The following is a 25,525-nucleotide window of genomic DNA, read 5'->3' as shown; positions in this document are numbered from 1 at the left end:
TTCAATTCAGGTGATTAACTCTTCACCCCAGACCCATCTTTGCTGGGCTCAGATCCTTCTATACAATGTTCACTACTTTGGATCCCCCTCTTCCGGGCTCAGATCCCCTTTTACACAATTAATCTCCCTCAGCTGGGCTCAGACCAATTTCCTTGAGTATTAACAATCGAAGACTTTCAAATGTGCACAGAGTTTAGCTTGACCCATTGCACAGGACCACTTCGATTTCACAATTCCATTTTACAACATCTTTCAGTTGGATACCTGTCAGAGACCTTCGAATGAGCACCCACGTTGCACCAGACCAGTCTGTTTACGGTATCTGTCTTGGCTTCAAATGTTCAGTCACTCATCTGCTGTTTAATCATTCACGTTGCTCGTCGCATATGTTTCACCCACTATTCTTCAGATTTCTCTATACAATGTTGCTGCTTGCAACCTTGGCGCTAACACAGCCCGGTCTGCTATCAGTTTCCCTGACTCACCTGCTGTGCTGACTTTACTGGTGCTGCTTTGTTGTAGGAGCCAAGCATAGTACCATGGTGGCAAACGCTTCTCCACGCCTTGGCTTTCAACACGGGAGGGCTCCGGGTACCTCCGACACACAATGCAGGTCTCGTCAGCTTTAATTCTTGTTCTTATGTTTCTTATTCTCAAAGGCTCTTGAAAGTAACAGCCTTTCTCCGAAAAGGTCAAGGGCACTTCCCTCCTTGCAACCCTCTCCGGTCCTGCCGTCTTTCTCCTCGTATTAAACTGCCATCTAGGAACTGCTGCTTCCTTGTGTGCTTTGCCTTTCTCAGAGTGTGGTTTCATGCTCCGCCTTTTATCCGTGTAGGGAAGTGTGATGCAGGTCAAGTGTGTGTAATTATCAGGTATTGCCGGACTCTGCCTGAACATTGTGTTGGGGCATGTCCGGTATACGGCTCGGGTGTCAGTCCGTTTTCTCTCACAGTGAGCTTTCCTTGAGAAATTGTTTGTGTCCGGAAAGTGGGGGGGGGGTTGAGTTCCTAAGTATCCTACCTGGATGGATCGGGAAAAGGTGTTATAGGGAAGGGGATACTGCATCTCGCCATACGGTTTCCCACTTCCATTCCCCGAAGACCCCTCGTCTAGGTGATCCTCCTGCATTGGTCCACCCCCAGGAACTGGATCCAAAAGCGATGGCTGTGTCCTGGCCACCTGGATGATAGATCCTCGGGGACTAGCGGGTGAGATAACTTCAGGTTTCTTGTATTACCTATTTGAATTACATGTCTGTCGATTCCAGTCATGACACCTTCGAGAAAATGTTTTTTATATTTTGTTTTTATTGCTACCATCCATAAAACATTTGCTACTTTCTAGAAAAATTAATTATTGTACATCAAAAATTGCAAAGAAATGGTGTGTCTAACCTCTTTATGCAACATGCATTGCATGAATTACATATTGTAGATGGGTAACGTACATGTGTTTGCTATGTGTCTGCTGTTGCGCCTTTGAAAGTGTAGTTATTTTGTGTTGTTGATGGGTGTTTACATTTTGGTGCTCATCTTTTTTTCTTTTAAGGTTCCAGTTCATCGTGCCAAAGGAATGGAAAAGTAAACACCGACCTGTGTGCATTCATCTTGCGGGCACAGGAGACCACGTAGGTTTGACCTTTTTTTTGTTTCTTGGAGTATATATTGGATGAAAGTTAGAATCAATGGGGGCACTCTACACCCCTATTTTAGTCTTATTGGGATAGGGGTATTGCTACTGGAAAGCTACCCAAAATTGGAGGAAATAGCCTGGCCTTACTCCATGCATCTGGCGTGTCGGCCACACATAAATGAAAAAGAAAATAGGGCTTTACATAAGAGTTTTTGGTATAGCACATTCTTTCTTGTGCTGAGTATTTACTCTGAATGAAAATATTTTTCTTATTATTTGGGCAATCTTCAAACCATATGACTCTACATGGCATTGCCTCTGATTCCTGTGGTTTCAACTAATTAACACGGTTGTGCAGGCAGCAGCAAAAGGAGCATGCCTGTGTGTGCATTAACACTCTGTTTTTCTTTTTTTGTCAGTAATTGCCTAATTATAAGGAGTGAAACAGCCAGGCAATGCCTATCTCCAGGGCTGGATGCAAGGCCATCATTTCTTAAATATATTTTTAACAATGTCCCTTTTCCATCAAACCTAACTTCAGCCCAGATGTCCATTCAAAAGATTTATGATCCGTTTTAATTGCTCTGAAAAAATTCCACCTTAGCAGTGCAATTGCTTGCCAGAGTTTGTTTTTGCTTGTGTCTTTGGTGAAGTCCCCAAATACCAACTAGAAGGGGTCTCCCGCAGTCTTCCTTGCCAACAAAGCGACCGCCCTGGCAAAACAGACAGGGATAAGGTCAAAAGTGCAGACGCTAGCCCACCATTCAGAAAATGCGGAGATTGAAGCACTAGTGCGCCTGAGAACTTTAAGAATGTCTTTTTGTCAGGGATAGGACCTTGAAATGTTCAAGCCAGACACATCTGAATCCCATTGTAGGTCTTGGTACATCGATTCCATGCACAATCTACTAAAACACTTAATCTCATTCTATTGTTTTAAATGTACAGTGTTTGATATTTTAATGTGTTTGTAATTTATTTTGTAGATGTTGCCATTTATCTATTGATGATGGGGCTCAGTTTTTGTTGTATTCTCCAACTCCCATCTTTAATGTTCCTGCTTGGCATCTATGATGGGTCAGGAGGAAGTCTTGGACACTGTGTTGACATTTCCACTGATTGTTTATAAAAATGATAAGAATACTGCCCATCTTTCCCTTTTGCTTTGAGGGAATTCCCTGCTTATATAAATAGTGAAGGTGATCGTCAGTCGTTGGAATGGCTCCAAATAAAGTCTGCTGTCCTACCCCTATTCTAACCAACTAAATGAAGGCAGGGGGATGTCCCCTTTCTCCTGACTGTCTCTTCTCAGAGTTTCTTCTTTACTCCAAAGTTCTTTTAGTAGGATATTTTTAAATAGTCTCTTATCAGCTTCTGTACCAGTTCTTGTAACTCCTTCAGTAGGCTTTTGGGTTTACTTTCTTTTCTCTGGACAGTGTTCAATTTTGCCCTCTGCCTTATCCTTTGATCCTGCTGCTAGGCCTTTTGAAGTCCTTGGACATATATTTTCTTCACTGGGATAGCGTTTCTTGGCAATTCATTTGCTTCCTCTCCTGAGGTGACTTAGCATTTCTCCTTGATGGGCTCTGCTGGCCTTCACTTTGCACTCATATGATTCTTTCTTGATATCCTCCACTCTGCACTTCTTGCTTAATGGGATAGTTTCCCCTCTTCCCAAGGTATTTGTATAAAAACCTTAATGGTCTCTGTTATAGGTTTATTTGTGTTTCTTTCTCACATTGTTACAATTCCAGTTTGTCGCCTATTCCATATCTCAGCAATTTCTCTGGAACAGGTTTTCTGGACGTATAGCTATTCCCCAGCATCCTCCCAATTCTCCCGTTCTCCCTGTTACCTCTGGGTTGGCAGGGAAATGTCCCGGGGACCGCCACTTGCTTCGGTTCTCCTCTTTGGCTCTGGTCCGCTTTCTCTTGAACTCTGCTGGAATCCTGCTCTTGTTCTTCTCCTTCTCTGCTAACAGGTATGGCTGCGGGTAACTGGGCTCCTCGCTGTTCACTCAGTGTGGTGATTTTGGTGGTGTTGGATGGGACCACTGCCCACCACAAAGTTGTTGTGGTCATGCCACCACCAGGACTTGCATTCCAGTCCCCTCGGCTCTGCAGTGCAGGTGAACACTGGGCCTCCAGCATTTAATTCGCATTCACAGCACTTCTGAAAGCTACAGGCTCCACAGCTCTCCTTTGCTCCACCACCCTCAGCTGTCACAGGGCTTCCCCTGCTTACGCTCGCTCTCTTCTTCGCTTCTCCTCGGCGTATCCTCCTTTTCCAGTCTACTCGTCTCTGTTAAATGGTGGTTTCTCCTTAAAGAGACAGATTCTTTCTTGTTCGTGCTGACCTATTGTGGCTTTGTCTACAGGAAAATCTCTGGATTTCATACTGTTCTTTATTTCTCATAGTCCCATATAATGCCTTTAAGGTGTATGGCTTAGGGTGTTCCTCACAGGAATGGGAGTCCTTGTCCCCAAAGGGGGGATTTTGCCCAGTGAGGTCCCACTTGCCTTGACCGAGAGGGAGGGTGTCAAAGAGAAGACTCGCCTCCCTAACCTCACAGGTTGCGTGGGGTGTCTCCACCCTGGGGAGAAGGGACACATTTCCTCGCTTCGTCACACACCCTAGAAACTTCATTCCAAATTGGAGTAGTACCTCAAAACATTTGTTTCCTGAATTGTGCTGCATTTCGACTGCCAGTCTGCTTTCCCACTATCTGGATGCTTTAATATAAAACTGTTAAACTTTTGAAACCCTTAAATGTCAGAAAGTCAGAGGATATTTCCAATTACCTTGTTGCTCCTTTTATCTTTAACAACTTTTTCTACGTTTCTTCTTGCTGAACCATCAGGTCTTCTGTCTTTGCCAACCAGATAATCCTGTGTTATCCATAATAATTGGATCTTAAAAAACTGCATCCGCTTTAACCTCTTCTTTTAAAGACATTGAGATAAAAATCCAATTGCTGCTAGCCTTCAAAATGGCCACCTAGTAGAACATTCCAGCTGCCTTGGTTTTGATTAGGCTTCAAATTAACTTATTTCGAAGCGCTGTGAGCAGCAAACGCAAATAAAGATTGAATTAAATCTGTGAGACTCTGCAAACTGGAAACAGGGTGTGAAGAGGAGAGAAGCGTTCATCTGTTCTGGGGTACCCGACCTCCAGAATGATCTGCGAGTTATGACGCTGTAGATAATGGAGCGCTTTCACAGGTGCATGTTGGCATCCAGGCATTGTAGGAAACCATGTGCCGCCGCGTCTCCTGGGATCTACTGCAGATGTGTCATGGTTTGTGTGGGCCCTGTGCAGAGTTACACAGGGGCACGAGTGGTGCTCTAGAGACAGGGGTGGCGGAACAGGGGACCGACCAATCCTATACCATTACTTACTGGGAGCAACTGCATTGAGTTGGTGTGCACGGGACTGTGCATCAGAGGAGGTACTTAAGCAGCTACTGAAGCTCAGCAATTTGAAGGGCACACCCAATTGCATTTCTGCTCCATGAACATGATTGAGTGATTTATTTTTTTCTTCATCTCCTCTGAGGACATGGCAGGTCTGACATATGTGGAATCGCCCAGACTATATTGTCATGTGCCAGTGGCTGTCATAACGCTTATAAATATTGCTGCAACCTCCCACGAGGGCTTAGGGCCTTGTGCTCCCCTTGCAATGGGTACCTGTGAGTTATTCCTTAAAATTATTGTGTGCAGATGTCTATGCAGGGGGTGGTGGGGTCAGTGTGAATCACTTACCAAAGACACTGACTGCTGATTCAAAGTTTATTTCCTGTGAGGTCAGTGATTTTGAGGTGGGAGTATTGCAAGGGAGTAAAAAGTATGGGACGTCTAGCCGACGTGTGCAAAGATTTAAAACTCTGTGGAAATCATTACCATACAACAGCTTTCTACATTGTGACAGAAAGGCAGGTTGATCGCACAATTAACTGATAAAGCGCATGGTGCAGTGGCACAAACACCCTCTCACAAATGGAGCTGATGAGCACTCACTAATACTCTATAAAGCAAGGTTACAGCAGCAGTAGAAGCTTTTTCACTGTTCACCTGCACAGAGCAGGTCAGCTTGAGTAGAAACTGTGCAGGTTCCCCCCCCGCCCCTCCCACAAACAGAAAAAGCGAATCAGGGCAACCCGGTTGCAAGCTTTAATCATGTAGAAAAAGTGGAACTGAGTGCAAGGTGTAAAGCAAGGATAGAAGATTTCCAAACACGGAACAGATCAGGAATGCTTGTCTGCAGTAGAAGCTCCTCTCATACAAAACAGGTGCAACATAGCCTTCAGTAGTGCACACTCCTCTCCTAATATAGAAAAGGTATACCATGGATCTCCGTAGATCATGCCTTCCTCACATAGAACAGAAAAGCGCTGAGTCTCAACAGTACAAGATTACCACACTTGGAGCAGATAAATTGTGGGTCTCAACAGTATAAGTTCCACTTGCATAGAGAAAGAACTGCATGGGATGGAGCAGTGCAAGCACCCCCACAATGAAGATGTACATTTAGGACCTCACCACAGCAGTGCGAGCCACACTCGCATAACGAACACCATAGGACCCAGCAGTCCACATTTGTGTCACAAAGAACAAGACCAGCATGTGCCTCACTGATACAGCAGTGGGAGAATCACCCACATAAAACAGGAACAGTTAATTGCCTCAGTAGTTAAAGATCCTCACAGATAGAACTAATATAACATTGAAAGCGACTAGTCAAAATGCACACACTAAGTCGAATCAGAAAAGCTTTTCAGTAGCAGTAAGAATTCAGTAAACAATAATTAGAAGGCAATCGGCTTTAGAAAACCCAATTAGAAGGCCTGGCCATTTTATCCCTTTTGTATATTGTGTATTTTTTAAGACGCAAAAACCTAGCCAGTTACACAGTAAAGCAATTATGAATTGTATTGTGTATTTTGAAGTACGATAGCAGAGTTGTCTTTGATGTTTAATGAAAGTCCTCATTTCCTGGAACTAGTACTAGATAATTATATACTTATTGGTGATTTGTAAGGCGCCTACATACAAGTGTCTCCAGGCGCCACAAGACACAAAAGGAGGTGTGGGGGGGATAGAGGAGAAAAGCAACAATAAGTGGTCCTACGAGGCCTTGCATTCGGAGCATGCAAGTTCAGTGACAAATGTCATGACCATTGTGAGGGGGCACAAGTTGTGCCACAAGCAGTCTCCCACCAGAACCCTGAGGGCCTTAAAACCACTGCAGAAGGTCTCCTGGAGCCAGTCCTGGCGCCTTTGGCACCAGACTCATATGTTAAACTAGATCCCGTTTATGTACATGGGCCTTTAAATACAACATGGAAGCACCCACACAGTCTAGTTCTAAGAACCAAGCCATGCGGTCTAGTGTTTTGGGTGTGGCAGGCCTGAAACTACTTTCCCTGGGCTATATAAACCACATCCTGACTGCAGAACAAGCTTGGTGTTATTCTGCAACCCACAACATGACGCTCACTGTGTCCAGCTCCTGGTCTTAAGCATCTTCCTGCGATCCTACAAGAACACGATTATTCTGGTTTAACTGAGAAAACACCATCCAGCACTCGGCATCTCAACTGGGCTGCAATCTGTGGAAACCGAGAGAAGAAGGAACATCACTCACCTGTGAGTGTTAGCTTAAGGACTTCCGGCGAACCACTACCATAGCTGCTATTAGAACATTGCGACCTGCTGTTGTTTTCTCCATTCCCCTTTCCCCTTGGGTTTGCCTGGCAAATAGTTTTATAGTATCAGGATTGTTGGGCTGGCAGGCTTATGGGGCTGGGTGGGCCAGCTTCACTCCTGCAGGATCCTACTACTTCAGTACTTGACAATCCGGCATGCCAGCATCAAGACCTTCGCACCTGAAAAGGAGATAAAGACATTAACAAGTTCCCACCATAAATAGAACAAAGACTTACAATTAACAAACCTACCTGCCTACCAGCAAATTCGGGATCACAACAGGCCTGTGCCCAATGAAGGGGTACTGCACCAGTGAAGCAACTCGGGCTGCTCGCCAACAAACGTCAAGCGCCCCTGCACAAGAAACGCAGGACGGATAGATCACCCTACAAATAACTAAGGTAGGAAAAGAACCCACTGGGAAGGGAATCGGTCAGAGGGGTGTGGGAGATTCACCCATTAGAGACAGTCTAGAGATAGTCAAATTCTCCCTTCTGTAATTGCAGATTCATTATTCGGCACTGGGCAACTACGCATCCAGGGTTCCATATCTCAGAGCCTTCCAGGCGCCCCCGGGGATATCAGGTGAACGTAACACAAATGCAGGGGGAGGGGTCCGGTCCGGGCAGAAGAGGTGGGAAAAAAGGAGGGGGGAGGAGAGAAGTGCAAGAAGGCTGGGGCCCCAGGGGCTGGGCAAGTGCTGAGGGGAGCCCAAGAGGGCAAGTTCCAGGGGAACCAGGGGTAAGTAAAAGTCAGCTAGTGCGAGAACGGGGTGGACTAGATTCAGGATAGTCAGGAAGGAGTGCTTAAGGGCCAGTACTAGTTAAGGGGTGCTGGGGAAGTCTGGATGAGGAGAGCCTGGCTCCTGTAAGGCACTTAAGGGACCAGGCAACGGCAGGGGGACATTAGCAGGGGAGAGGGAAGGAGGAGGAGAAAAGCAAAGTCTTGAGCTTAAGGAGATCAGGCTCAAGTATGAGAGGGGAACGAAGGCCATTCCAGAGGGAGGCTCCAGCTGAAGAAAGACATCTACCTCCCCACTCTCTGCTTGGAGAAATGTATGATTTGCAAAGAGTTGGAGCCAGAGGACTGAAATATTGAGGTAGAGAAAGTTGGATGTTGTGGGGTCCAGGCCCCAAAAAGCCCTGTGGGTGATGCAGAGGGTCTTGAATTTGATCCTTGCAGCCACCAGGAGCCAGTGGAGAGATTTTAGGGCTGGAGAGATGTGGTCCCTGGGCTTGAGGCCAAGGGTAAGTCTTGCAGTCCTGTTCTGGATTAGTTGGAGGGGGCAGATGGAGGAAAGTGGCAGATTGAAGAAGAGGCTGTTCCACTAGTCCAGCCTAGAGAGAACCAGGGATCTGGAGACAGCTTCTATGGAAAGGTGAGAAAGGAAGAATGCCTCTGAGGAGGTGAAGCTGAAAGTTGGATTTCTGTGCAAGGTCTGTCATGTGAGGGGAGAAGGCGAAGGAGAGAGAGGAGTCGAAGATGACCCCAAGGTTTTTTGCCTCCCAAGAGGGTGAGGGGAGGGAACCCAAGGAGGGCAGCCAGAGAGAGAAAGGGAGGGAAGCAGGGAGTAGGCATCCCAATGAGAAGGATCTCGGTCTTACTGGCATTAAGGCAAAGATCATTAGCAGAGAACCATGCCTTAATGGCAGTCGGGCAGTCTGAGAGTGGAAGAAGAGGTTGAGGAGAAAAGCTTAAGACAGCTGTGCGTCTTCAGCATAACACTGGAAGTGAGGAGAGAAGGTGGAGCTCAAGTAGGCCAGTGAGTCCAGGTAGTTGTAATTCTACGGTGATGGGATATAGCCCAGAGGGACGCTTCATGCGGAAAGTGAGATGGCGGAGAGGAAAGGGCGCCAAGTTGCACTTGCGAAGGTTGGTTAGAAAGAAAGGAAGGTGGTCAGCCAGGCAGGTGCCCTTTCCGTGATTCCAAGGTTACCACAGAGATGATTTACGGGGATGGTGTGGTTGACCGTGTCAAAGGCAAAGACAAGATTGAGAAGGATCAGAGCAAAGGGAGAGTTGGAATCAAGATTTGAGAGCCGGTCTTCACAGGTGTTCAGGAGAGCAGTTTCCCTGCCTCTGGATGCTCTGAAGCCAGATTAGTGGTCATGGAGGCAGCCGGCACATCCGGTGTGAAGTTTCAGTTGGGGGACAACCAATTTATCCTGGAGTTTGCCCAGGAAAGGAGTGATGGAGATAGGGCGATAGTTAGCCGGGCAGGAATGGTCTGCAGATGGCTTTCTCAGGAGAGGGGTGCACAAGGGAGTCATTGAGGGGTTGTTGGAAGGTGCCAGTGGCAAAGGAGTGGTTACAGAAATTAGCCAAGGCTGGGGGGGAGAGAGAGGAAATGTTGTCCTTGATAGTTATGGAGGAGAGGGGGAGCATCTGTTTGGAGGAGACTTTCATAGAGCGGACTACTCTAGAGACCTCATCTGTTGCAATGGGAGAGAAGGAGGAGACTACGGCTGGGAGGGGATCCAAGGTAGGCTGGAGTGGAGTGGAGTGGAGTGGAGTGGAGGAGATGGTGTCCTGAATTTTGGTGGAGAAGTGGGAGGCTCGTGCAGTACAGAGGGCCTGGGAGGTAAGCAGAGAAGAGGAGACTGCGGAAGGATTAGCAGGTTCCTTGCAGATTTTGAAGAGTTCAGCCATGTTATTGGTGGCACCAGAAATGCGTGCTTGAACATGAGCCCTCTTCCTAGAGCGGATGGATAAACGATATTGCCTTTGGAGCAGGCGGCAGGCCAGTTTGTCAGAGGATGTGCTTGAGGTCTGCCACTTCCGCTCAGCAGCACTGCACTTGCGTTTCGGAGTGGCCAATTCGGAGTCATACCAAGAGTTGCACTTGGAGGCAGGCTTCATACGGATCCTCATGGCAGGGGCAAGGATGTCCAGAGTGTTGGAGATATGGAGTTTGGCAATTGCTTAGTCGGTGTAAAAGTCAAAAGCAGGGGTGGGAGAAGCAATGAAGGTGGCGGCAAATGCAGCAACTGACACGCGTCATCAGCCCATTGATGGAGAAGGAGACTGGCAGTGCGGGCAGAGGCATCGCTGGGGGGGGCAAAGGAGCTGCAGATGGGAGGAGAGAGTTGTCAGACTAGGAGAGAGGGGTACTTGGAGGGTTGGAAAGAGTGATGTCTGCTGAAATGAGGGCATCTAAGGTGCGTTCAGCAGAGTGAGTTGGGCCAGAGGGAAGAATTGTGAGGGAAAGGGAGTCACAGAGGTTGTGGAAAGCTATAGAGTCTGCATCCGGAGAGTCTAGATGAATATTAAGGTCCCCATGAAAGAGAAGTTCGGGGTAGGTCAGGAGAGAGGAGAAGAGGTCAGCCCATTCAGAGGGGAAAAGGGAGGGTGGTTGGCCCAGGTAGCCTATAGATAGTAGCAAGGGTGGGGGAGAGGGTCAGGGACACGTCCATACTGCAGACGATGGATTCAAAGGAGGAGTAAGATTGAGTGGGAATGATAGTGGCAGGGACCCAATCAGGGAAGACGAGGGCCACTCTTCCTCAGGCCGGTTAATCCTAGTTTTGGAGAGGGTCATGTAGCCCTCGGGAGGAGTGTGTCAAAAGCAGTGACAGAGCTGGCATTGAACCACGTCTCGGTGAGAGCGAGGACGTTGAGGTCGAAGTCTTCAAGGAGGTGACAGATTTTAGACGAGTGCTTAACCGCAGATTGAGAATTGAGGATACCTAAGTGAAGCTGGTTGCTACATTTTAAAGGTCTTCTGAGGTGGGGCACATTACTGTGGTACACCCATCGGAAGGAGTGGGGGGGCCAGATAGGTGGCAGGAGAGGAGAGGCAGTTAATGAGAGGAGAGATGTCAATCCAGAAGGATGAGGTTGGGCTGAGAGCATTAATGATGCACTTAGATGAGAGCTATGCCAAAAAGGCTTCCCACCTTGTTCCACCATTAATGGGTGAGGAGGAAAAAGGGGATCGGATAGATACCATATGGGGAGTCCCAAGGTCAGAAGGGACATTGAAGAGGATGTCGGTGATGGTCTGTCTGGAGGAGGCATTGATGGTAGGTATCGGCAATGGGGAGGCCTGGTTTGGAGGCCAGGAGCGTTTTCTTAAACTTTTTCCTTCCACACTTCGAGAGAAAGGTGGGATAGGTGATAGAATAACAGTTAGAGTAGATAGGGGAGGCAGAGAGCTCCATGAGTACAGGGCGGGGTCGAGGGTGGGAAGAGGACTGCACTGTGCAAGAGTAATTCATCAGGCGGCGTAGCAGCCAATATGGGGGAGATGATGCAGAAAGTAGGTTTGATTTTTGCACAAACCATTAAAATGCCAACAATTACAATGCAGCAGCTGAGATTAGAATACATCAAGATAAGATTTTTGCACAAACCAGTCAAAATACCAACAATTACAATGCAGTAGCTGCAATGAGAGGTGGGCGAGGACGATGGTATGCCAATGTTATGATACAATAGGCTAAATTCTATATCTAATCCCATGGTCACATTTTGGCTGGACCGAGTTAATGATTTGTTATTTACATAGCGCTTTTGCTAATGCGTTGTGCATAGAACACATTTACATACAATTATCACCCAATCGAAGTTGGTAATTATTTATCAACCTCGAAAAGATGAAAGTCTGAGTTGGCCTTGCTGGGATTCAGACCTGTGACACACAGATTGCTTCAGTGAGCGCTCCACAAACTGAGTCCTTACCGGTTAACATCCTACAGAGGTTGGCACACTGAATATCGACTGAGGTATTATAATCACAGTGCCTAGAAGTTGGACAAACCATGCATGAATCGCTACATATGATATGGCATTTATAACGCGCCTATACACATGTGTTTCAAGGTGCAACGAGGCAAGGGAGGGGGAACAGAGGGAAGACCGAGACAGCGACATAAAGTTAAATGCCTTTCTGTATTATCCCTATAGGACAAGTTTTGCTGCTGAGTTTATATTTCAATTACAAATGTAGCTGTTTCATGCACTTCATGGAGAGTCAAGTTTTGTATGTTTTATTTGTAGTCTTGAAGATTTGATAGAGGCTGTGACTCCTGTGATTGGTGTAATAACAATAGCTCGCCCTTGAGCCTTGACTATGCTGCCACTGACCATTTATAGAAATTTACCCCATTGACTCCACGTTAAGGTTATGTTTAATGGATGTAAAATAGACCTTGCATACTCCTCATTTTTGCACACAGATTTTATAATTGGAGTGTAAATAAAATTATACGAGTGCAAATTATTTGCCTCAGCAAGAGTGTAAAAAGTATGCAAAAGGCAAGCAAATTATGACAAAGCTTGACAAAACTTGAAAATGACTAGGACCCATTAGAAACAATACAGTTGTTTAGCAAAGATGTCTGGTTTCAAACTATTTATTACATTTGTGGAAAACCTTCTACACAATGTGAATGAACACACAATATAGAAGCCTCTTGATGATAAATGAGCGCAGCACAGGAACACTGAAAAAAACTTTTGTACAATACTGGTTTACTTTCACTGAAAAAAAGCATCATTTGTTACAAAAGATAATTCTCAGTTGTAACTCAGTTTTCCAACTTATTAATTATATGATGCTGCAATGCTAGGAAAATAAATATGCACAATGCTTCTGTTTGCTCCATGAGCATCTAGACACAAAACACAGCAGAAGCTGAACAGAAATAAACAATTCCTTATGTTGCTGGATGCAGTTTCTTTCTGAAAGGCTTCAGAGAAAAAATTGTCTGTTTCACAGGCTTTTTTTCCATGGCCTGCTTTATATTCATGTAGATAAAAATCAAATTAAGTGTTCTGGTTTCTGTCACGTAACCTGGCCTTCGAGGGGATTGGGTCCTCCGACGTATTCCATATCTATGACATGTAATCACCACAGCTGTGCTGCTTCGGAAAATCATCGGTGTCTGCGTCCTGTGTCGATGACGTCGATAGGCCTCCCTCGAGGACCTCCTCCGACGGCCGACGTCATAAGTAGGACGCACGACGCCGTAGCCTCAGTTCAGTTTTTTCCACGAACGTATTCGCTTCAGAGATCTCGGCGCGCCTAGACTCTTTGGAGTTTCTGTTCTTTCTCAGTTCTTCGAACCTGTTCGTATTGTGAAGTATATTCTCCGTGAAGATGTCTCCCTCGTCTTCCACCCCGCGTCCGGGCTTTAAGAAGTGCGGGAACTGTGGGTCCAAGATGTCGGTGACGGACTCGCACGACGCCTGCCTCTGGTGCCTCAGGGAGGCCCATTACACGGATGACTGTGTCGACTGCCAGTCGCTCATGTCCAAAGCCTTGCGGGAGCGCAAGAAGTTGCTATCGGTAGGTAAGGTGTCCAAGCCATTGAAGTCGAGGTCTGCGGGGCTTTCGACGGACGATTCGAGGGGCGACTCTCTGCGTCGTCGGAAGTCCAGTGCGTCTCGGTCCCGCCACTCCTCTGCCTCTTCGAGGCACTCCCCGGAAGCGCCGTCATCGGTCGCCTTCCCCGTCCTCATCCGAGGACTCTGCCCGTCGGCGGGTCACTTACCCCACCAAGCATGCAACGCCGGAGGAATGGGCTTCCTTCGGGGAAGAAAATGTTGGCGATTCTCGAATCGCAGGGCACTGGTCTGTCCGCACCTCCGAGTGGGGTCGGTCGTGATCAGTCGAGAGACACCGCTCGCACGCCTTCGGGCTCGTGTGGTCGGCACGATTCACGGGAGAGATCCCGCTCGGACAAGGGGAATCGTTCTCGTCATGCCCGTTCCAGGTCCCGGTCCTCAACGCGCTCGAGACTGTGTGCACCTGTGGTGTCTTCGAGGAAGACGTACACGCCGGTGGCGCCGCGGTCGTCAACGCACTGTTTCGAGGCCCCGCCTCCGAAGAAGTCGTCGACGCCATTGACGCCCAGGCTGTCGAGGGACAAGCTCGGGGCTCCGGCCTCGAGGACTGTGTCGACGCCATTGATGCTGTTGGCGCCGCGTTTGGCGTCAACGCCAATTCACTCAACGCCCTCGACAATTTTCGAGGCTGTTTCGATGGGGGTTCCACAGGGCTCGGTGGAACCACCTAGAAAGGCTCTGGCAAAGGTCAAGCATGGCTTTGTTCCACATTCTGTGCCTTCTTACCGCCAGCTTGAGTTTATTTCAGAGGTGGATGAGGGCTCTGATGATGGCATGGTTCCGGATACAGTGCCGGACGAGATTCTCTCGGGCCATAGCCAAATTGAGGACCTGCGGTGTTAGGGGGAATTCTCTGTATAGGCTAATTTCCCAAACCTAGTGAGTCCCCCAGCAGCTTTGCTGGATTTTTGGGGTTTATTTTTTTCTCCTGCTAAGTGAGACTCTTTTTCTCCCACTCTTAGGCATGATTTGAGAATGTCTTTTGACTTTGTAATGTATTTTATAGGCTTTGGGGTCTTTTACTCCATAGGGTTTCATGTGGTTTTTGGTAAGTGTGTTACACAGCACCCTCATTGCACATTGCAGTAACACAGGGGTGTCATAGTGACCCCCAAACATAGACTCCATACCCTGGGACTGACTACTGTCTCCCAGGGCATGTAAAGTCACCATTGACTTTACTAGTCTTAAATTGGGAACAGAACCAGTACAAACCATCATATTGTGGAAGTACTGGTAGGGGTAATTAGATTGCCCCTGGGTCTATTTTTCGAGGGGGCACTGTTTAGTCCCCCCTCGTCGAGTTTCTGGCTGGTGGCAGTGGTTACCATGCAAAATATTCCACCGGAATATTTCCTATGGGATTTTCCCATTCATTTTGAACGCACCACTTTTTTGGTGCAATGTTAAAGATACCGCCGGGTTATTTATTTAATATTTATTCCCCGGTTGGGTCTTTTTGCCAGGACTCAGTTTTAAAATGGCGTTTGTGTTCGCCTCTGTAACTCCAACACAAGTCGAGCCCTTTGCTCCACTTTTGGCGGGCTTCTACACAGAAGCCTCCAAAAGTGGTGCTACTCTGTCTGGGTCTACAGGATGTGTGGGGGAGGGGGGAATAGGCACCCTGGACTGAGTTGCCTTTGCAACTCAAGTCACACTCTTGTGTGATTGGCCCAGTGGTGAGCCGCCCGGCCCACCACTTAGCATGTTTGAGTGACAGCTATAGGGCTGATGAATGGGGGTTTTCTGCATAAAAGCAGGGCTTTGGGGACGAACTTCAGATGTCGCCACAGGACCTAAAGAATCCGAAGAGGGGAGAAGCTGAGCCATCTACAACGACGACACCACCGGATAGCCACGCTTCACCACTACAGCGAATAAAAGGGTAGTACCTTTTAACTGGGAAACTCCGTGGCTGGTTTCTTCTCTGGCAGTGCAACGACCTCCAGCTTTCCTCCACGTCGAGATCTTCTCTTGCCCTGGACGAAGCACCGACTTGCACCCGCTGCCAGGAACCACTGCCCCCTCTGGAGCTTTCTCACCATTTCAGGTTCTGTGTCCCGCCTGGTCTCCCTTGCAACAGACTGTTCAAGGTGTCCCGTAAATCCTTGAGACTCTATCCTGGGGTGACCTGGGACCTGTTAACTAACTTTCTCTGAACTTATCCAACTCCTTTTTTAACTATCTGCAAAGACTTTTAAAGTGTACTTCAACTGTGTGATCTTGGGCACATTCCGCCTTGCTCTCTCCAAGAGTGGGCCTGGCCTATGTACTTTCTTTCTCTACAGTAGACTCTGCCTTTCTTGACTTGCTGTGGTTCTTTTAAAACTGTTGGTATTGTGTGCTTTACTATTTCTGCCTTTTCCCTCCCTTTTTAAATAATTATTGGAGTGCAATCTTGGTTAAGCGCTCACCTCTGTGTTAATAATAAGTGGTGTTCTTTTCCTAAGACTTGTTGAATAATTAATCAGGGAGGTGTATATATTTCTAGTGACTGTGTTTGAACTTGCTTGACATATTAGTGTCAGTGTATTTTTACAAGTGTGTTTTTGAATAAATAATTATATACTTTTATACCCAAGCTCTTTTCAGTGTTTGCTTGTGCTACTGTATTTTTGTACCTAACGTGTATACTCTATATACTGCCTACCTCTTCTTGAGAGAAGTCTGACTTCTCAGCCACAGCAACCAGGTAAATCTGGGTGGTACAGACTGCTACCAATTGGGTTTACTGCCAACACCTGTAGTCTTAAGCTTTTTGCAGTGGTCCCTAAGGGAACTGCACTGCTTTCTGCCGAACATGCGGCAGTCCCTGCACGATGCCAATGGGCTGGACACTTCTCCGGAGGTGGAGATTTGTAGGCCTGAGCCTGGCACTCATGCCGACTCCTCGTACCGGCGCCTTATGTCCAGGGTAACCGAGTACTTGGGATGGTCTGCTCCCCCAGGGGATTTTCTTCAGGATGACCTTACGGATATCCTCGACCAAGGTCCACCAACTGACCCGGTACTGCCGTTCCATATGGGTCTACAGAGGAGGGTGGCGGCGGCTTGGACTGCTCCGTAGAGTCTCCCGGCAGTGGGCAAGTCTTTGCCGCGAAAATACCGCCCAGCCAGTAGCGAGCCCTACTACTTGACCAAGCACCCCACTCCGTAGAGTTTGGTGGTGCAGGCGGCTACAGCCCCGGCAAAGCAGGCGTCTTATCCTACCATCCCTCCTGATAGGGACGACAAGGGTTTGAAGGCTGGGCAAAGAAAGTTTTTTCTTCAGGGGGTATGGCGCTTCAGGCGGCCAACTCCGTTTGTGCCTGGTCACGTTTCACGCACTCTGTGGAACTGTGTTTCCTTAGTGTCTGAACATATTTCCGTAGGGGACGAACGGATGGTTTCCTTGCCATGGTTCAGGATGGCAAGGATGCCATGTGCGAGGCCGTTTAGTCAGGTTTGGACATGGCAGATTGCGTCATCCGGTCCATGGCGGCGAGCACCGTGATACGCAGGTTTGCGTGGTTGTGGAAGTCGGGGTTTGCTCCTGATGTGCAGGCCCGGCTCCTGAACATGCCCTTTGACTGGGAACATCTTTTTGGCAGCAAGGCTGACGAGAGCCTTGAGAGGTTGCAGACCTCCAAAGCTGCAGCGAAGTCGTTGGGCGCTGCAGTTCGCTAACCTCCGCCTTTTCGTCCTAGGGGACAGCAATGGGAGGGGAGGTTCCTTTCGTTATTACTCATGCTTTGGTAAAGCGAGAGGCGCTGCCAGTCTAGGGGCCACCGTAGGAGTGCCAGAGGTGGAAAACAAGGTACTCGAGGTGCCAAGGCCACTTGGGCTGTTGACTCTTTGTCCTCAGGCAACGCCACAGCCGCTTCAGCTCAGTCATGAGGCCATGTCCCATGGTTCGCTGGTTGGGGGAAGGCTGGCGCAGCATCTTGCAGAGTGGCGCGCCATTACTTCAGATGTGTGGGTTCTGGAGATCATAACCCACGGCTACTGTCTTCCTTTCCGGCAGAGGCCTCTAGACAATCCACCGGGGAATCTCTTTGAAGAGTCTGGATCCGCTCCTTGCGCAGGAAATTCAAACCCTGCTGGAGAAATGCGCCATAGAACTGGTGCATGTAGCAGAGAGTAACAAGGGATGGTATTCCCATATTTTTTGATTTCCAAGAAAGACGGGGGATTGAGACCCATCATAGACTTGCGCGGTTTGAATAAACTCCTCAGGAAGGACAAGTTAAAGATGGTTACTCTCTCTCAAGTCCTCCAGGCCCTTCAACTTCAGGACTGGTTGGTGTCTCTCGACCTCAAGAACGCTTATTTTCATGTGCCGATACATCCAAAGCACAAGAAGTACCTGAGGCTCGAGGTTGGCGACTCACACTTTCAGTTTCGGGTCCTGCCGTTCGGATTGACCTCCGCCCCGAGGGTATTCACCATGCTCATGGTAGTGGTGGCAGTGCACCTCAGGAAAGGGGGGATTCACATCTACCCCTACCTGGACAATTGGTTGATCAGGGCGCGCTCTCCCGAGCAAGTCCTGGATCATCTGTCCGTCACCTGCCACTCCCTCCACAAGCTGGGCTTCTCCCTCAACTTAAAAGAAGTCCTATTTGACACCTACTCAGAGGCTCCAGTACATCGGAGCAGTGTAGTGTTTTCCTCCCCAGGTGAGGGCTCATCACATTCAGCAGATGGTGCACAAGTTTCAGCTTGCCCAGAGTCTCCCAGCATTCGAGTTCTTGAGATTGCTCGGCCTCATGGCATCCTGTATTCTTCTGGTGCCAGAGGCTAGGTTGTGCATGAGATCTTTGCAATGGGCACTCAAGCTCCAGTGGTCTCAGTCCTCCGGCAGGTTGTCGGACCCTTTTCAGGTGCCATCCTCGGTCGCCCAGGACCTTCTGTGGTTGGCCGTCGAAGACAATCTGATGAAGGGGGCTCCATTTTGGCTACCCTGGCCGGAGGTGACGATCGTGACACTCATCCCTCACGGGATGGGGAGCTCATGCCAACGAGCTGACAGTCAGCGGTCGTTGGTCTCAGTCGGAGTCCAGACTCCATATCAATCTGTTGGAGCTGAGGGCCGTCAGGCTAGCCCTGAAGGCTTTTCTGCCGACTGTGTGAGGGAAGAATGTCCTGATCCTGACGGACAACACGGTGGCAATGCACTACCTCAACAAAAAGGGGGGGGCAGGGTCACTTCCTCTGTGCAGGGAGGTGATGCAGCTCTGGTTCTGGGCAATCCAGCAAGAAGTTTCGATCTCGGCAGTTCATCTGGCCGGAGATGAAAACGAGGTGGTGGACGCTCTGAGCAGGCAGAGCGTGATCACTCACGAGTGGGAGTTGGCTCAGGAGATTTTCCTGGAGATCTTCGCCATTTGTGGGACCCCTCAAGTGGATCTCTTCGCCTCCAGTGTCAACCGTAAGTGCGAGAGGTTCTGCTCGTGGGAATTTCCTCCAAAAGGAGCCTTAGGAGACGCGTTTGTGGTGGAGTGGTCATTCCCACTGCTGTACGCGTTTCCTCTAGTCCCCCTCATCCCACAAGTATTGCAGAGGTTACGGAGGTTCGGTTCCCGGATGATCCACATTGCTCCGGGTTGTTCCCGGAGGACGTGGTACCCGGACCTTCTCGACTTGTTCATCTGCCCTCCACATCGCCTTCCCTACCAAGACGATCTGCTCTCACGGGAGGGGGGGTCAGGTTCTCCATCCAGAGGTCAGATCCCTCAACCTTCACGCTTGGCTTCTGAAAGGTTGAGGTATAAGGATTGGGACCTCCCTGAAGACTTGATGGAGGTTTTGCTCTCGGCCAGACGGCTGCAACAAAGTCCCTGTACTGTTGCCATTGGTGTAAGTTCTGCGACTGGTGCAGGGTTAAGGATGTGGATCCTTTTGCATGTGACATTCCCATGGTTCTGTCTTTTTTTGCTTTCTTTGGCCCACAGGCGCTTGCAAGTGGGTACCGTTAAAGGTTACCTGGTGGCGCTGTCCATATTTAAGCGCTCGTCTGAAGAGTGTTCCTATGTTAAAATCCATTTAATTTCTCAGTTTCTGAAAGGGCTCACTAATGTGTTCCCTCCGTCACCTTTCCAGGTGCCTGGTTGGGATTTGAACCTTGTTCTCAAGTTTCTGATGGGTGCTCCGTTTGAGCCTTTGCATTTATGCCCTTTGAGACTGTTGACTCTTAAAACTTTATTTTTGGTTGCGGTCACTTAGGCTCGCAGAGTGACTGCGTTGCAGGTACTTTCAGTTAAGCCACCCTTCACTGTGTTTCATAAGGACGGGGTTGTCCTTAGAGTTCGTCCTTCCTTTCTTCTGAAGGTGGTGTTGGAATTTCATTTAGGCCAGAAGGTTGTTCTTCTGGTGTTTTATCCTCCTCCACATCCTGGTAAGGAAGAGGAGAGGATCCATAGGCTTGATCCTAGAAGAGTGTTAAGCTTTTATTTTTCACGCATGTCCCGGGTCAGAGTGGACGATCAACTCTTCATTGGTTACGCTGGAAAGCGTTTGGGACAAGCTGTGACGATAGACTTTCTCGCTGGATTGTTTTAGCTATCTCTAAGTGTTACCGCTTGGCGGGAAAGGACCCACCGGTCGGCTTACGGGCCCATTCTACCAGGGGTATGGCTGCCTCTACTGCCCTAAAGAGGGGTGTTCCTATTCGTAACATCTGTGATGCAGCCACCTGGGCTTCGGTACATACTTTTGTATGTCACTACTCCCTCGATTCCATCCGCGGGCAGGATCTGGCCTTTGGCAAGGCGGTCCTTTACTCCGCAATTTTATTGGGCATTCTATATTTCTGTTTTCTAAATTCTTTTCCCACCTCCTTGCATTGGTACTGCTTTGGGAGTCTGTCATAGATATGGAATATGTCGGAGGACCCAATCCCCTTGAAGAACAAGTGACTCTCTTACCTGGTAACGTTCTTTCGATGGGATGGTCCGACTACGTATTCCAAATCGCTCCCTCCCTGCCTTCCCCGCTACAGAATTTCTTATGCGATTGCAGCTTACGTTTCCGCAAGGCTTTGTGTGTCAGACTGGCATAAGACTGGTGCCACACGTTCTGGGGAAAAAACTACAACTGAGGCTACGGGCGTTGTGCGTCCTACTTATAACATCCAGTGACGTCGGACGTCAGAGGAGGTCCTCGAGGGCGGCGTATCGACGTCATCGACACAGGACGCAGACGCCGAAGATTTTCCGAAGCAGCACAGCTGTGGTGATTACATGTCATAGATATGGAATACGTCGCCGGACCATCCCATCGAAAGAACGTTACCAGGTAAGAGTAACTTGTTCTTTGCACTGACTGCCCTCTGCTCAACTGGTGGGTATCATTACACAGGAAAAGAATAAAGAGGTCGTATTTACAGGATTTTAATGCATAAAAAGGCCTGGTACAAGGCTTCTATGGAAGCCTGCGTGTGGTATCGGCACACAAATCCATCCTTAGCCTGTGGGTCATATTTGACACAGTAATCCAACATCCAATCTTTCTGGGCAGCTAAAGATGGTAATATAAGCAACGTGGACTCCGCAGAGAATCAGAGATCCAATTCATGCCAAGAGGACAGGAGCAAAGCATCTCGCTTTACACTTTGACCATGGCAGTAAAAAAAAAATATATTTGGACTGCTTATTAACGTTGTTTGGGAGACATTGTTCACATGGTCACACAACATATTGAAAAGATGACCGCAAAGATTAACAAGCTGCTTGCTAAAATCAAGCAAGATCTCACTCACTTCGGGGATTGAGTAAAATGTGTTTATTTTTGCATTTGTAATGCGCGTGTGAACCCGCTGCCAACTGGGCGCTGGTTAACTGAGGTACATTAAAAACAACATGACGGTATCCGGTATCAATGAAATGTCTGTCGAATTGAAAAGTCAGGGCATTCTGGTAGCATAAAAGTAATTGGCTTAATGTCATGGCAGGTGGAGGAATAGTCAGTTGATAACGAGTGCAAATACTGGCCTTATGCACCTTTAAGAAACTAGGCAGGCGCTGGACTTCTTGCTACCCAACCTGGAATATTGCAAAAAATCACCACTAGCAGGAAAACCTACCAGTGCGGGGGCCTGATAGCTGGGATCGAAGGCAGAGATCTTGAAAGCTGGATGCTCCAAATGGTCTAAGTGACTATTACAGACATTTCCTAGGATGAGGCCATAATGACTTATATTCATTATATTGTTCCAATGCACCGGTGACCACGATCAATGTCATAGAGGTCATCATGAACTATTTCAAGACATTGCAACTGTTGCTTTATAGAAACAAGAAGTCTGTAGCTCAGTGACTGGCAAGTTGAGGAACAGAAACTAGTCTGTCATACTCAACTGGAGGAAGCAATAGCAGTGGTCGAAGTGGAGCTTTAATCCACGAATAAAATTTAGTAGTCCTACAAACCACGGCAATCAATCTCCACGCTTTTGAAAAGGAATCTGAAGGAAGAATGAGAAGATGATGCGACTGCAGAGGCTCCATCAAAAATGTGATGATTGAAAATGACAGTAGCAGGGGTTTTGCATGATGAGCTATACTACACCCTTTGTATAAACCTTACATTTCTTTTTTTTTAAACTTTATCATGCTTGACATTGCAACAGAGTGAACGAGCAGCATACAGATAATTGGCATGTATACATTCCACATACATAGTCTGGCGGGAGATTGTGCAGAGCAGTAAAGAACCAGTTGGTGTCAGTATCAGTGGATAGGGAAGAAATATAGGAACGGATTGGGGTCCAAATATTCCTGGGTCTAGACACTGTTGACTGCTGGTCCGCCCAGCACTCGGTATCTGAGGCCCAGGTGGCAGCCAGAAGCCACTGAGTGTGCGTTGGGATCCCAGGTCGGAGCCGGAGCAATATGATACAATGGGTCACCAGTAGCATACATAGTCCATCTAGTTTCCTGGAATCTCGCCCGAGCCGGGGGAAGTTCATGAAAAAGACAGGTCAATGGAGATGGGGTGATAGTCCAATCTAGTATTTTGGACATGGTAGTGCATACCTCCTCCCAGACCAAGAAGAGTCATGGACAGGACCATGCCATGTTTATATAGTCCGAATCATCCGAACCACATCTTGGGCATATGTGAGGGATGGTCTTTTGACATGTGATGTAATCTGATCTGGGTATAGTGAAATCTATGGAGCACTGTTAGGCAGAAACCTGTGCAGTTCCCTTAGGGAACACTGCAAAAGATTTAAGACTACAGGTATAGCAGTAAACCCACTTGGTAGCAGTCTGCACCACCCAGATTTACCTGGTAGCTGTGGCTGAGCAGTCAGACTTCCCTCAAGAAGAGTTAGGCAGTATGCAAAGTATACACAATAGGTACTCAAACACAATAGTACAAGCAAACACTGACCAGAGCTTGGTTTCAAAAGTATATAGTTATTTATTTTAAGAACACATAAGTTGAAAACACTCTAGCAATATATAGTAAAACACTTCAAACACAGTTATATGGAAAGCAGTCCCAACCCTTATTCCTAACTAGACAACTCTTGGTTAACACCACATAATTCAAACAGAGGTGAGTGCTTAACGTTAGATGACACTCTAGTGGTTCAAAGAAGGGAGGGAAAAAGAACAGAATTAGGATAAACACACCACTCTAAGGTCAAGAACACTTTCAGTAGGCTCAAAGAAGCACAAAGTCACAGGTGAGCAAAAGTCACTAGGCAGGGCCCACTCTTAGAGCAGACAGAGCGAAAATGTGCCCAAGATCACACAGTTATTAGGGATTCAGAGTCTTCCAAAAGAGTTCAGAAAGAGTTTAGAGAGGCTTAGAAAGTTTAGCCAGGGTGTCCCAGGCACTCCCAGGTTCGAAAGCCAGAGGCTAAAACTACCCCGTACAGTCGGTGGCAAGGGAAGCCAGGCGGAACACAGTACTTTAAACGGGAAGGATCCTCCAGCGGTGGCAGTTGTTCCAGGCAGTGGCAGCAAGGCTCGACGTCGGTCAGGGAAGAGCAGAAGTTCTCGCTGAAGAGCAGAAGACGAAGGTCGTTGCACTGCCCGGGAAGAAACCAGCCGCGGAGTCCTCCGGTTAAAGGGTTGTACCGACTTTCGCGGTTGTGGTAAAAGTGTGGTATTCCGGTTGCCGGGGTGCTTGGCACGGGCAAGGCGGCCACGAGATACCTCGAAGAAGCGGAAAGAAGGTGAAAACTGGTTGTCCCCACCAGTCAAGGGAAGGAGCCACTCCGTTAAGAGTTCTCCTCGGTCGTTGGGAAAAGTGGTGAGACGGTTCAGCAGGGCTCCACCGGGTGGTGTCGTCGTAGCAGGTCGGCTCAGCTCTTCCCTCGTCGGATTCTTGGTCCTGTGGCGACTTCTGAAGTTCCAGTCCCCAAAGCCCTGCTTTTATGCAGCAAACCCCCATTCACCCAGCCTAGCTGTCACTCAAACATGCTAAGTGGTGAGCCGGCCGGCTCACCACTTGGGCCAATCAGGACGGAGTGCGACTTGAGTTACCAAGGTAACTCAGTCCAGGATGCCTAAATCCCCCTCCACCCCTCCTAAGTACCCCAGACAGAGTGGCACCACTTTGGAGGGCTTCTGTGGAGAAGCCCGCCAAAAGTGGAACAAAGGGCTCCACTTTGGGTCAGAGTTACAGAGGCGAACGCCAACGCCATTTTAGAATCAAGTTTTGGCAAAAAATCCCAACCGGAGTTATAATAATAAATATATAAACCGGCGGTATGTTTGAGGCTACCGTAAATAAATAATTAAATGTGTTAGCCTAAAACAATGGGAAATCCCATAGGAAAATATTCGCGGTTGAATATAAAAAGTAGTTTCCACTGCCACCAGCCAAAACTCGATCAGGGGGGACGGAGACGTGCCCCTTCGACTAACAGACCCTGGGGCAATCGAATTGCCCCAGCCAGTACGTCCACAATATGATGATTTGTACTGGTTCTGTTCAGGATTTAAGACTAGTAAAGTGTTTGGTGACTTTACATGCCCTGGGAGACAGTAGTCAGTCTCAGGGTATGGAGTCTATGTTGGGGAGTCCCTAGGACACCCCTGGGTTACTGCACAGAGGGTGCTGTGTAACCCACATCACAAAAATACATGAGGCCCTATGGAGTAAAAGACCCCATAGCCCATTCAACACAAGGTTTAACCAAGAAAACACACTTCAAACATGCCCAAGAGTGAGGGTAAAAGAGTCTCACTCTTGGCAGGAGAAAAAAGAAACCCCAGAAATCCAGCAAAGCTGCTGGGGGACTCACTAGGTAGGGAAATTCAGCCTAAACAGAGAATTCTCCCTAACAAGCACCTTAAATTTTATCAGATTAAATCTGGAATTGAATGAGATTTCATGGATACGGGCGCACATGCGGTCCCAGTGTTGGTCTGTCATTTCATTACCTAGATCCTCACCCTAGGTGTCTCTACATTTTTAACAAATGGGGAGATGGCTTTAGCCTGAAGAAGGGTGTAAATTCTGGAGACTTTCCCTCTGAAAGTTGTGATGTTCAGGATTTCGGATAGGATCAGATGGTCTTGATGGGTTGCAGGGAGATCCGGGCACCTATTCTTGAGAGAGCGGCGGAGACCTGCATATTGTAGCCAGTGGGAAGGCTTACCTCACAGGAGTTCCGGCAGATCCGGCCACTCAAGGAAGATACCCTGTTCGAAAGCATCTCGGACATCACCAAGACCTGCACTAGCCCAGAGACGTGTTGTTGTGGGGTCCACACTGGGAGATTCCGGGAGGAAGTTCCAAAGGGGGAAGTTGTTAGGGAGAATTCTCTGTTTAGGCTGAATTTCCTAACCTAGCGAGTCCCCCAGCAGCTTTGCTGGATTTTTGGGGTTTATTTTTTTCTC

At 48.1% G+C, this 25,525-nt stretch overlaps 1 protein-coding gene across 6 annotated transcripts in view; it reads left to right on the top strand.

Moving 5' to 3' along the window:
• Positions 1–25,525, top strand: part of ABHD18 (abhydrolase domain containing 18) — a 1,329,419-nt gene that overhangs the window by 554,684 nt on the left and 749,210 nt on the right. For all 6 annotated transcript variants that reach the window (XR_011282243.1, XM_069631098.1, XM_069631095.1 and 3 more), the window contains one exon: positions 1,549–1,627. Coding sequence is in view for 5 of the 6 variants with exons in the window: in XM_069631098.1 (XP_069487199.1) it covers positions 1,549–1,627 (79 nt within the window). In the remaining variant the exon portion in view is untranslated. The remainder of the gene's footprint in view (positions 1–1,548; positions 1,628–25,525) is intronic.

Source organism: Ambystoma mexicanum, chromosome 6q, assembly GCF_040938575.1.
Source record: "Ambystoma mexicanum isolate Mex_15411 chromosome 6q, UKY_AmexF1_1, whole genome shotgun sequence".
Taxonomy (NCBI): Eukaryota; Metazoa; Chordata; class Amphibia; order Caudata; family Ambystomatidae; genus Ambystoma; species Ambystoma mexicanum.
This window is presented reverse-complemented; position numbering and strand designations above follow the sequence as displayed.